This window comes from Penaeus monodon, chromosome 1 (genome assembly GCF_015228065.2).
Source record: "Penaeus monodon isolate SGIC_2016 chromosome 1, NSTDA_Pmon_1, whole genome shotgun sequence".
Classification (NCBI taxonomy): domain Eukaryota; kingdom Metazoa; phylum Arthropoda; class Malacostraca; order Decapoda; family Penaeidae; genus Penaeus; species Penaeus monodon.
The window spans coordinates 26,302,933-26,316,213 of NC_051386.1; the positions used below are offsets into that span (position 1 = coordinate 26,302,933).

General features: G+C 35.9%; 1 protein-coding gene across 1 annotated transcript in view; it reads right to left on the reverse strand.

Moving 5' to 3' along the window:
• Positions 1-304: 304 nt before the first annotated feature.
• LOC119576385 (serine/threonine-protein kinase S6KL-like) overlaps positions 305-13,281 on the reverse strand; it is a 26,363-nt gene continuing 13,386 nt past the window's right edge. Inside the window, exons 5-7 of the mRNA XM_037924051.1 lie at positions 7,621-7,728; positions 2,489-2,493; positions 305-325 (exon numbers count right to left, since the gene is read on the reverse strand). Of these exons, the coding sequence (XP_037779979.1) occupies positions 305-325; positions 2,489-2,493; positions 7,621-7,728 (134 nt within the window). The remainder of the gene's footprint in view (positions 326-2,488; positions 2,494-7,620; positions 7,729-13,281) is intronic.

Genomic DNA, 13,281 nt, shown 5'->3' on the forward strand with positions numbered 1-13,281 from the left:
CTTCAATGCAAGCTTCTTCTTTGTTTTTCATATGGCACATTGATTTATAGTTTTGAATATTTACTTAATCATCTTCCTCCGTCGTGCATCTAGAGCGCCCACCTCTGGCCTTGTCTCTTGTGGATACAACTGCTTGGTGTCGCTGGATCCACAGACTCACGGTTGACTTTGAAATGCCTAATCTTGATATTTCGGCTCTTGATAGTCGCTCAGAGTAAAGCGTAATTATGACGCTATGAATGGTCTACGAGGTCTCCATAATATTGGCATGATACGAGGCCCTTGTCATATCAACTCCTAAACACTATCCGAATGCATTATGAAGCTTCATCTGTTTCGAGCTTGGAACAGATGAAGTACCAACATTTCCGAATCAACTCCTAACGGTCGTTTCGGCTCATCTACTCTCGTGTAAAGATACTTTTTTTCAGCGACTACATATATGCATACACACACACACACACACACACACACACACACACACACACACACACACACACACACACACACACACACACACACACACACATGTCTATATATATATATATATATATATATATATATATATATATATATATATATATATATATATATATATATATATATATATATATATATATATATATTATATTGTGTGTGTGTGTGTGTGTGTGTGTGTGTGTGTGTGTGTGTGTGTGTGTGTGTGTGTGTGTGTGTGTGTGTGTGTATGTGTGTGTGTATTATGCATATATATTATACATACACATACTATACACCCATTTATGTATATACATATATATACCTATAAATAGCTAGATAAATACATATACATATATGAATACGTAAATATACATTTTCACACACAAATACACACGTGTATAAAGGGATGAGATTTCATTCCTTCACCTATTCATTGTTACTGAATCACATACATTCCCTGGGGACCTCCTCCTGGGCCACACGTTTCTCTGGCTTACTGGTATAGCTCATGCTCCCAGAATAACAGAATTAAATCCTCCATGTATACAATGCACTCAAGCCCTTTTATGCCACTGCAAGGGCTCAATTTCTAGCCATGTCATAGGTAAAAACTTCCCCATATCAATCAACATTCTAAGCTAAGTAAGCCTCCTACCTCTCAGGCCTCAGAGCAAGGTACCCCCCCCCCCCACCGCTCATCATAATGTGCCCCCTAGTCCTACCCTAATCATGCTGTACAGAAACACAAGCAAACAACAGAACACTACCCTAACAAGGCAGGCTAATGGTCAGCTAAACAACCATCTGGCAATATGGACTGGCATTATCTCTCTTTACTGATTCATAATGGCAAGAATTAGAAAAAAATGAAAAACATAAAACACGCCCATTGCAAATAGCAGAGCACAATGCTTTGGGCAATCAAAAATAACTTTTTGCTACGTAGATGACTAAAAAAAAGGCCTATTTTGATGAAACAAAGAGAATAAAAAAATATAACTTGTGCTAGGATATAACTAGTGATCAAACTGCCTTATGCACCTTCTACCATGAAAATAAGATTCAAAATCACCCAAATGGCACAAAAAAAATAAAAAATTATCAATCTCATACTATGCAATATATATTATAAATATGACTGCCTAATTTAAGACTGCAAACAGCTGGACACTTATAAAGCCTGTTCAGAATTTGCCTCCAAAGAGCAATCACACAAAGATTGCAGGGAAATCATCAAACAATGCCTAAGTTGTACTGTTTTTCACTTAACATTAGCCACAAAGTGCCCAAAATGGAAATGGGGGGGGGGGGAAATCATTATAAATCCTTATAAACTAAGAAGCAATATTCAGATGTTTCCCACCAAAAGAAGCTGCTTGCACAAGAAGCTAGCGATAGGGAACATGGCAGTTTCTAGACAACAATTGATGAGATGTATTCTCTTAACTTGCCCAAGGTCAGATTCCCAGACATGCAACATACTAAGTGTTAAATGTATACAATATGCCAACAATGGCGACACAAGATGAAAGGGAAGGGATTGAACACAAAGAGGAACAATCCAAGAAAGAAGGACAAAAAAAAAAAAAGAGGTTATGAGGCAAGATTACAATGGTTGCCAGAGATAAGACTGAGAGCAAGAGAAGAAAGCATAGGATATATCCCCACATAACTAATGCATGCTGAAATTCTAAAACTTATCCTGGCAAAAATTATCAAATATAAGTAAGTCCATAATATTCCCACTGATCATGAAATCACCACCTTCAGAATACAGTATGTCAGCAATTAAGTTTTCAAGAGAATTGTCAGTCGAACAAATGAACAGCAACAGGCAGTCAAAAAATCTTTTGCAGAACCAGATACAATATAATTCCTTCCTATATACAATGACCATTAACAAATATAAGATATTTCAGAATACTGTTCTAAAGTGGCACAAAAGAACAAATATTTCACAGAAGACACTGTTATATCAATTAACTCTCACTGTCTATAAAACAGGGAAATGATGATATTGTTCTGCTACAAAGTCTACCAACAAAACCTAATGAATGTAGGAGACTCCTGCTATTAAATTATATATAAAACACAGGCTTCTTGATGGTTTTAATAAGAAATTGAGTAAGTCTGGTTCTTGAGATGGCTGACATGCTACCTAGACTTCAGATGAGAAGAAACATTCCTGCATACATTATTGCCGATTTGAATACCTGACATTACTCACTCAACCAAAATTGCAATCATCTTATGGGCAGTGAGCTGGTAACCTTAATCCATCAGGACATTATTGCACACATTGGTCTAGACTTTGAGACTTATGTAAGTGGCAAGAGGACAAGGCTGTCCATATGTCATACTAGGAAACAGGAATATACATCATCCAACAAGGAGCACTAACTACAATAGAAATGTTTAATTATAAAAGTGCAGAATGGGAACTGTTCAAGAGGGACATTGAATAATTTATGAAGCAGCCTACAGAACACAGTTAACAAAGGATACACTTGACTCCAAAATCAACAACTGGTAGGCAACTACTGAAAATGTAATGAATAAAGTAATTCCTAAGACAATACACACAATTCTACCTTACCTTTAAAAAAACATTTTAGAGATCACAGACCTTGCATTAACACCACTTTTATGCAGCAAATACAAGCAACTACAGAATGTAAAAGAAGAAAGCAAAAGGATATTTACTAACTACTAGAACATAAAGCTGAATGAGTATAATTATGTAAACAACTTCTAGAAAAAAAGTAAGACATCTAGAGGAAAGCAGTCATGAAGAAACATCTTATTTACAAAACAACAGGCATGATAAAATATTAGATGACCAGAAGAAAGAAGAGGCATTTCAAAGTTTTTGGGAAGGAATTTTTTAAATCGGTCCTGATGACAATTGCACGAAGAAACTATGGCTGACAGTTATCTCTCTGATATCAGACACAGCGATGCCCATGTGAATAGACTTGATGATAACAATCCTCTAACAAGAACTATATCAATGGAAGACATAAGTCTATAATCAACAATTTTAATGGCTAAGCATCTAGTCAAAGCGGTGTATGAAAAACAGTAGTGCATCATCTCCCAGATGTTGACATCACGGAATTAAATACATTTAAGGAGGTTTCTTTCGATGGGTTACTTCCCAAATTAAAAAAATGTTTTGATATTAATACCAATGGCAGGAAGGGCCTCCAGGAAAGATGAAGATTAACACAAATATAATGTCACTACTAGAAATACCTGGCAAGATCTCAAAAAAAGATTATCAACAGAATAAAAGTTTATATGGTATACCCTAATGAACTTCAAAGGCTTACATACAACTGTGCAGATGTTAGCTGAACACTTGACAACACTTAGATCTTAACATACCCACTAAGTTCAAAGGACCTTTAGCAAGAATGACAGCAAGTAAGTAGGATGGATAAATGAATTTGAAAATAAGTGGAAGATCAAATCCTATAATAACAGTTTCATACTGCTGTATCTCAAAAACAAAACCAAAGGACATAGTAGTTGACCTCAAAAGAATAGCTTTTAAAAATACAGTAACAATACATGCCATGGAATTTGGGAAGAGTATCTACACACGAGAAAAAGATTAGCAATGTCCAAATGGCAGTATGCAAAGCTCAAACAAGAAAATTTGCAGAAAAATACAATAGATTTTCTACAAAACCCTTATCAGACCCATCCTGGAATATCCAACTATTCCCTTGTGTATATTGTCCAAAATAAATATAATTACTTGTAAGAGGCAGCAGATCCAAAACAAATTATGAACAGAAACAAGGAGTAATGAGGTAATCTATTATCAATAGTAAAACTAAAAAACAAATGCAAAGTGGAGCCTGTAAGCACCAGACTCTACATCTTAGCAAGAAAAGTCTGGGCTAAAATAGTGTTTCTGGACAGATAGTTGACAATACTCTCACTCACAGAGAACTGCAACCCTCTTGAAAATGACCACTATTGATGGTGGAGCATATCATTTGTACATCAAAATTGGCAACCCTTTACCAGACTGCACAACAGCTAATTTGATAATAGCTACATGTACCTGTGAAAAGGACTTTAATCCATATGTAAAATCAAATAATGAAAGCAGTTAGAAAAAAACCCAAAAAACATACAGGTTTACCCTACTACTTTCAACATCCCTCTCCTTCATTTTCCAACCTTCTGTTCCCAAACTTCCCATGGAAGATGATGCATTACACTTCCATATCAAGGAAAATACCACCTCTATTCTCTGACATGCCTATCAATGTTGTAACCCATGTAAAATAATGTATGTCTGGTTTTGCCAGAAGGTTCTCATGTTAAGGGTGTTGCCATCTTGCCAGTGATTTATTCCATATCTGAAGGGGAGCCATTACACCGCCTCATTAACCTGACTCCTACCCCCATCTGACTCCACAATTACAAAGGGATAGTTGATTATGAATTAGCTAGAGGTGATATCATGGAATTAGTGCCACCCACCTGATGTGGTGGTGGTGGTGTGGTAGTGGTGGTGGTGTGGTAGTGGTGGTGTAGTAGTGGTGGTGTGGTAGTGGTGTGGTAGTGGTGTGGTAGTGGTGTGGTGGTTGTGTGGTGTTGGTGTGGTGGGGTGTGGGGTGGGGGTGTGTGGTGGTGGTGGGTGTGGTGTGGTGTGGTATGAGTGGTGGTGGTGGTAGGTGTGGTGGTGGGGGGTGGTGGTGTGGTGTGGTGGTGTGGTGTGGTGGTGTGGTGGTGGTGTGTGTGGTGTGGTGGTGTGGTGTGTATGGTGGTGGTGGTGTGGTGGTGATGGTGGTGTGATGGTGGGGGTGGTGTGGTGGAGGTGGTGTGGGGGGTGGTGTGGTGGTGGGGGTGGTGTGGTGGTGGGAGTGGTGTGGGTGGTGTGGGGGTGGGGATGGTGTGGTGGTGGTGGTGGTGTGGTAATGGTGTGGTGGTGATGGTGGTGGTGTGGTGGTGGTTTGGTGTTGTTGTGGTGTGGTGGTGGTGTGGTAGTGGTGTGGGGGTTGGGGGTGGTGGGTGATTTGGGGGTTTTGTGGGGTTGGGGGTGGTGGTGGTTATGTGATGTGTGGTGGTATTGGTGTGATGGTGGTGTGGTGGTGGTGTGGTAGTGGTGGTGTGGTGGTGGTGGTGTGGTGGTGGGGGTGGTGTGATGGCAGTGGTGTGGTGGGGGTGGTGGGGGTGGTGGGGGTGTGAGGGGTGGTATGGGGTGGTGGTGGTGGTATTGTGGGTGGTTGGTGGTGGGGGTGTGGGGTGGTGGGGTGGTGGTGTGGGGGTGGTGTGGTGGTGGTGGGGGTGTGATGGTGGTGGTGGTGGTGTGATGGTGGTGGTGTGGTGGTGGTGTATGGTGTTGGTGGTATGGTGTTGGTGGTTTGGCGGTGGTGGTTTGGTGTTGTGGTGGTGGTGTGGTGGTGGTAGTATGGTGTTGGTGGTTTGGTGTTGGTGGTTTGGTGTTGTTGTGGTGGTGGTGGGGGGGTGGTATGGTGGTGGTATTGTGGTGGTGGTGGTGGTGGTGTGGTGTGGGGTTGGGGGGGTGTGGGGGTGGTTGGGGGTGGTGGTGGTGGGGTGGTGGTGTGGTGATGGTGGATGATAAAAGGGTAAATAATACTTTAATTATTGTTATTGTTACTGCACAGAACTACAGAATTTTGGGAAATGATAAAAAAACAACAAAATATTTATGCTGAAAAAGAGGTAATAACATTGGAAAGGGGAGGTAAATATTGATACTGCAAATAAGGTTCATATGGTCCTGGCCTACATGCCACACACCTAGGGGAGTTGTCAATCAAATCCAATGAGTTAAATTAGCTTATAAGTTACTATATATTAAACTCCCCCATATTCACTTTAATGCATTTTCAGTGAAAAATTAAAACAAAGAAATAAATAATAATATTAAAAGCTCCATAGGATATTAAATGTAAAAACTCATGTTCTGAGGAAAAAGAAATAATATGACAAGTATCTACCAAACGTGTACCATAGCTCCTGCTACAAAAGCGGATTTCTTATTCTTCATTTTAGTTTTGCAACTGTTCTTCTTTGTTGATGAAAAAGTTAAATGTCATGCAAATTGTGCTCCACGATTGTTTAATAACTTGCATCATAACCACACTTGCAACTGCCTTAGTAACAGCAAAGTAGGTATGATCACTATTTGCAAATCCTAATCTAATGATTCACTTGCATTTTGTATCCATCCACTGAGGCATCATTTCATCAGCAGATATACAATCATAAACATCTTTTAATAGATTGTACTTTTTTGTATCTTACGAGAGATACTATAAGCTTCCCCTGATAATGTCACCAGGAATTAAGTGTACATATTTCTGGATTGAAGAACAATGGAATATGAAAATAAATTCATATACACCTCACAATATGCCTTCCACCAGTACACTGAAAACAGTCTAATTTCATATGTACAATGTATACAAACAAAAACTTTTCCAGTGTGTTGCAGGATGCATGAGGATTTTAAAACACAGGAAGTCATTGATCATCATATTTTTTTTAATTTTTGGCCCAAACCTGTAATATAGTCCCTTTAGTCATGGTATACTAGGTGTAAATTGGTAGAATTTACAATGTATAGTATTAAATCAATGTAGTCTTGTTTTGTTACATAAATTAGAAATGTATACCTTGTAGCAACCCAAGAAATTTACAGTATCTGATTTGTTATTCTGACTATACATACACTTTACTTATAAGGAAATCAGGCCATAATCCATTAATATATAAGAATGGCCAGAATCTGTTAACATAATAATAAGGAAAGAAAAATAATAGTTGAGGCTATTGTCCATGATACTGGGAATTGCAGACTGCCACCATATGCCCTTTTAAGTATCTTATCAGATGTACTATAACAATAGTGAATGGTATCATTATTTCTTCTAAACAAAAAAAAATTAGTAGGTTATAGAAGAAATTCTTGCCTGGTATATCTATTTCCATTAGGACCTAAGTAAATGTTTTAAGAATTTTAAAGATTTGCATATGTCCCTGGCTATTAATTGCTTTCTCAAGCCAGTTTTGTTACTTCTGTTCATAAATCATTTTGATTCTTCAATACATAAATGGTAGCATATCAATATCAATTCACAATATCATAGCTACTTCAAAAACTACAAACCTTACCAAGTGCAAGTGCAATCTGTGCCAAATAGATCTTGACAAGGTTTTCCGGTAGTCTGCCTAAGGATCGCCACAGCTGCTGCAGTTCGCCATATCCCACAAATTCTGTCACTGGTGCAGAAGATACAGTGAGGTAGTCTAAGAGCTATTTGTGTTACACAGATATGGTAAAAGGCTGCTAATCTCCTGAAGTAAAATTAGAAATGTACTCAGATTTAGATTTTTCTGTTCATGTGCTCACACGCTTAACCTCTTTACATATATATGACATCAGTCATCATTTTAAGTAGTTGATCCCAATATCTATCATTCATGAAGTAATTTCTTTAAGAAATTAAAATATATTTTTTTATGACAGTTTTTTTTTTGATGATCTGATGTTGAAACATTGCACTGGGCACAGCTTAAGTCTTGACATTCACTGCATTGGATGACTTGCACACTAAATGCATGGTAAATAAGTCTGCTAGTAGCACTATTGATTTCAGATGGGGCTATATGTGAAAGAGTTAAAAGTAAAATCACATGCAGATGAAATATGACCTATCAATCTTATACAAAAGGCTATAATCTCAGATCCTCACATCCAAGAAAATATTTCATTTTTAACCCTTTGACCACAGCCTAGGATTCCAAAGCCATTCCCAGGTAGCAAAAAAAAAAAAAAAGTGCTAATCTTAGCATTGTTGCTGGTTTTCTTATCGGGAATGACAGTAAAGATTCCCTGTTAACAGTAAAACTGATCAAAAAAGTGGTTTCTTATGAAAAATGTGGTTATACAAAAAAAAAAAAAAAAAAAAAAAAAAAAAAAAATTGAATGCAGAAATTATGGCTATTCAAAGCTTACTAAAACATTTTTCAAAAGCATGAAGATACCTAAAAAACATTTGATATTTCACAAGAAGTATGATATGTTGTGAGTACATGTATACAATCAAAACACTCGCTATCATCTGTCAGGAAAGAAGAGGAGAGGCTTGAGGATAAGGCTGTGGACTATAGTTGCCTAAAGTGGTAAACATGAATAATAGTTTAAAATGATCACTTAATGCAGTCTTAGTGTTAAGCTTATACATGTACATGCTCATGTTTATGAGGATGAATGTGTATTAATGGTATGCATTTTTATAACCAAATATTTAGGGATGCTCAAACAGACTACCCCCCCAAGGTATATCTTACCTTGTGTCCACTAAACTGATTATGACATCTACCTTTTGAAAATCTGATTGTACACTTGGAAAGGCATAAGAACTATACAACAGAGACATTTTCTGATATCTCTGTGATTTTTTATTTAATGAATTTGTAATGTAAGAAAAATAAATATATAGTGAAGCCTTGACTTTAGTGAGTCTTAACAGAAAGTAAGAAAAAAATATAAAGTGGTAATAACCAGTTCTGAAGACAAACCCTCCTGCCCTGATGTAAAATTCTGTTACAAACCAGATCTATAGATAAAAATGGGATTTTTTACAAACCTGCCCGCTCATCTATAGCTAACGCACATTGACTTAGTACACATAGAGAGTGGAATTAATAAAAGTCTTTGTATATGCTCTTACTAGGAGCAATTTTGTCCAATATAATGCACCAACACTGAGAGGGACATTGCATCCAAGAAGAACAAGCAAAATAACTTCTGCACCATATTGGTCCTGTTACATAGTCCAGTAGCACACTACCTGGCTGCCTGCTTAACTTATTGATGCTGGGAGTGCATGTCAATATGCAGACCTAATGACTCAATGTCAAGAATTTCCAGGAGGAAAAAATATTATTAATAATGATTAGTAATAAAAATGATAATAATGTTAATACTGACAATGACCGTAAGACTATAATATATATTTTTTCTAATGCAAAAAAAAAGTAGGCCTAGTAAATTACTCCTAGGTGACTAAGCACTTGTGAAGCCATCTAAGTATAAACAAGATTAATAATACAAAATCTATATTCCAGAGCATTACTTGACTTATTACCTATAATCAACCAACACTAAAAGCTCGGCACAAAAAACAATCCATACAACATGTCAAGGAGGTTAGACTGACATAATCATAACATGTATTGAAAGTGTTTTGAAACCTTATCTAACAACAAAGGATGATACACAGTTTGCTGTGGATTATATCAGTGTTTCTTTTGTGGTTTACCAAAGATGAATGTTAAATGGAAATACTTTTGGTTGAATGACAAAGGTGAGAAGAAAGTGTACAGGGCAATGATATCCAAAGCACTTTGTTACATAAGCACAAATCCTGGCTCATCCATACCATATTCTAGGATCATGGAAGAGTTCACACAACTTGAAATGTTTATTCCAAAGAACACTGATGTTTTTTATCATTTCTTTTATTTTCTAAATAAACTAAATCAAGCATGAAAAAAAAAAATCATAATTTAGCTAGCATTATAATAAACTTGCAAACTTTTGATAATTTTCCTTATAACAAAAATATAACATCTTTGGTAAAACAAGAACAGATCCTTTTTTATTGTCATTTTGGGATACCCCTGTAACATTTTTGTGCATGACATGACTGTGCATGAGCTGTCAAAAAATTAGCGGGCTGTTGTTATACAGCTTTTTACTGTGAATAAGACTAAATATTAAGCACTAATAAATCCGGCACTGGCAAGTTGTCTCCAGCCACACCTACCACAGCAATCCCAATTCCCCCATTCACACTGCAGGCTTTCCCCTTACTAAGTTTGTCATGCAGTTGTATTCCCCACCTCTTCTAACTGAGAATGGTAGGTAGCAAGTGTGACATAGTAAATCTGGTGCTATTTTCTATTTCATGCAGCCAAACCCTCATATTTACACTCTCCTATTCTCCCTACTGGCCCCACACTATTACATATTATGTAAGACAATCACCTCCTGGTTTATTCATTTTTATTTTTTATACATATAAATATACTGAAACACAAACATACTTACTGTTTTATATGATAAGCATGCATTTTCATTATTTTATATTTGCAATTTTTGTCTGTTTTATTACTATTTTCACTTATATGTGATGTGTACTGTAATAGCTTTGATGTCCTACTGTGTGGTACTTATATAAAATGTAAATATAGACCTACATTTCCTGCTATGTAAAATAAAGCTTATGAAACATCAAAACTAAAATGTGATTTAGAGAGACAGAGACAGAGAGAGAGAGAGAGAGATAGATAATGCTGTTGGGGGGGAGGGGAAATATAAAGCAAAATATGTTGAAAATTTTAAAGCATTTACCTTTTTTCTTTATTACAAGAAACCAACTGTCACATTTTTAAAGAAACAGACAGCATTTACATAGATAAAAAGGTTGATTTCATAACAATTATTCTGGATCCAATCTAGATATTGATATGGGACCTTTTTGTTAGAGGCCTAGACAATGGTTACCCAATGACTACAGATTTATGTACTGTTTGTGGTAATTTCTTGTGAATTTTGTTACAAACGTGTGTAGCCAGCAAGGCGTCTCTCAGCAAGGCCTAGTGACCGCTCCTATTTCCCCAACCCTTGAAATTGTGGGAAAATTTTTTTTTTTCTAATACTGTTGATATCATAACTGTTATTATTCTTATTGATATTATGATTATTAAATTATTATTAAAATCTTGGTAACATTAAAGATAATGCTATACTGCAAAAGAAATTTTCCAAAAATCAAGGAAAAGGTGAGATAGAACTAATAACTGAATCCTTGGTGCCTAAGCACTTGTAGAGCCATTTATGTGAAAAATAAAATAAATGAACTTATATTACAGTCAGCATGGCATGTATTCTTGCTATCTGTGTAGATTGGGTTAATGGTTACAAAGTAAAATAAAAGTGCTAGACATCAAAGTTCGTACAGTACTATGGAGAGGTGTAGCAGTGAAAAGAGTAAAGAATGGGTTTAGTTGATGAATAAATGTGCTATATGTTGAAGGTCATATAGCAGTTCAGGATAGTGTGGCAATGAAAGGGGGATGAGGGCAGAGAGGGTGAGTAAATGTGCAAAGGTTAAGAAAAATTGTCAAAGGGATCTGCAAAAGAAGAAATGGGAGTTTAAGGGTGATTAAATAACGGTTCAGGAAAAATAGTCAGGAGGGAAAGAATCCAGGGAAGAGGATTGTTGTGACAAAGAGTCACAAGGTTTCTAAGGGGAAGTTGAAGAGAAATGGCGAAAGAAGGGATGAGGATGCAGATGAAGCAGAGGGGAAGGGGGATGTGTTCTGCAGTTATTTTGAGTATAGAAGGAATAGGAGTAGAGGGATGGATGAATGAGGTGTTTTACCTATATATATATATATATATATATATATATATATATATATATATATATATATATATATATATATATATATATATATATATATATATGTGTATATATGTATATATGTATATGTATATGTATATATGTATATGTATATGTATATGTATAAACACATACATACACTTATATACATATATATTATATATATATGTATATGTATATATAAACATATATACATATATATCAATATAAATACATAAATATACATACATATATATAATATATATATATATTATATATATATTTAATATATATATACACTATATAAAATATAAATAGATATATATCATATATATTATATATTATATATATATTATATATAGTATATATTTTTATATATATATAATATAAAAATATATATATATATTATATATATTATTATATATATTTTTATAATATTATATATATATTTTTATAAAAATGAAATATATATATATAGATATATATATATATTATAAAATATATATATATTTTTAAATATATATATATATATATAGATATAGATTATATATATATAATTTCTTCTTTTTAACGGTGGGTTTTCATGTCTGAGCCGCCGTGGTCACAGCATGATACTTAATTGTAGTTTTCATGTTGTGATGCTCTTGGAGTGAGTACGTGGTAGGGTCCCCAGTTCCTTTCCACGGAGGGGTGCCGGTTGGTACCTTTTTAGGTAATCATTCTCTCTATTTATCCGGGCTTAGGACCAGCACTTGACTTGGGCTGGCTTGGCCACCCAGTGGCTAGGTAGGCAATCAAGGTGAAGTTCCTTGCCCAAAGGAACAACGCGGCGGTCGGTGACCCGAACCCTCGAATTCAGATTGCCGTCGTGACAGTCTTGAGTCCGACGCTTCAACCATTCGGCCACCGCGGCCTTGATGATCATGGGCTTTCCATGATTTTTTCTTAGCAATTTAGAGCGGTGGTTTGCCATTGCCTTCCGCCTGGTGTTTTTTTTTATCGAGTCACCATCTCTATTTACCCGGCATTGACTTGAGCTGGCTTGGCCACCCAGTGGCTAGGCAGGCAATCGAGGTGAAGTTCCTTGCCCAAGGGAAACAACGCGCCGGCCGGTGACTCGAACCCTCGAACTCAGATTGCCGTCGTGACAGTCTTGAGTCCGTCGCTCTAACCATTCGGCCACCGCGGCCCCTATATATATATATTAATATATATATATATATATATATATATATATATATATATATATATAAATATAATATATGTATATGTAAATGTATATATGTATATATTCACATATATATATATATATATATATGTATATATATATATATATATATATATATATATATATATATATATATGTTTGTACATGTGTGTG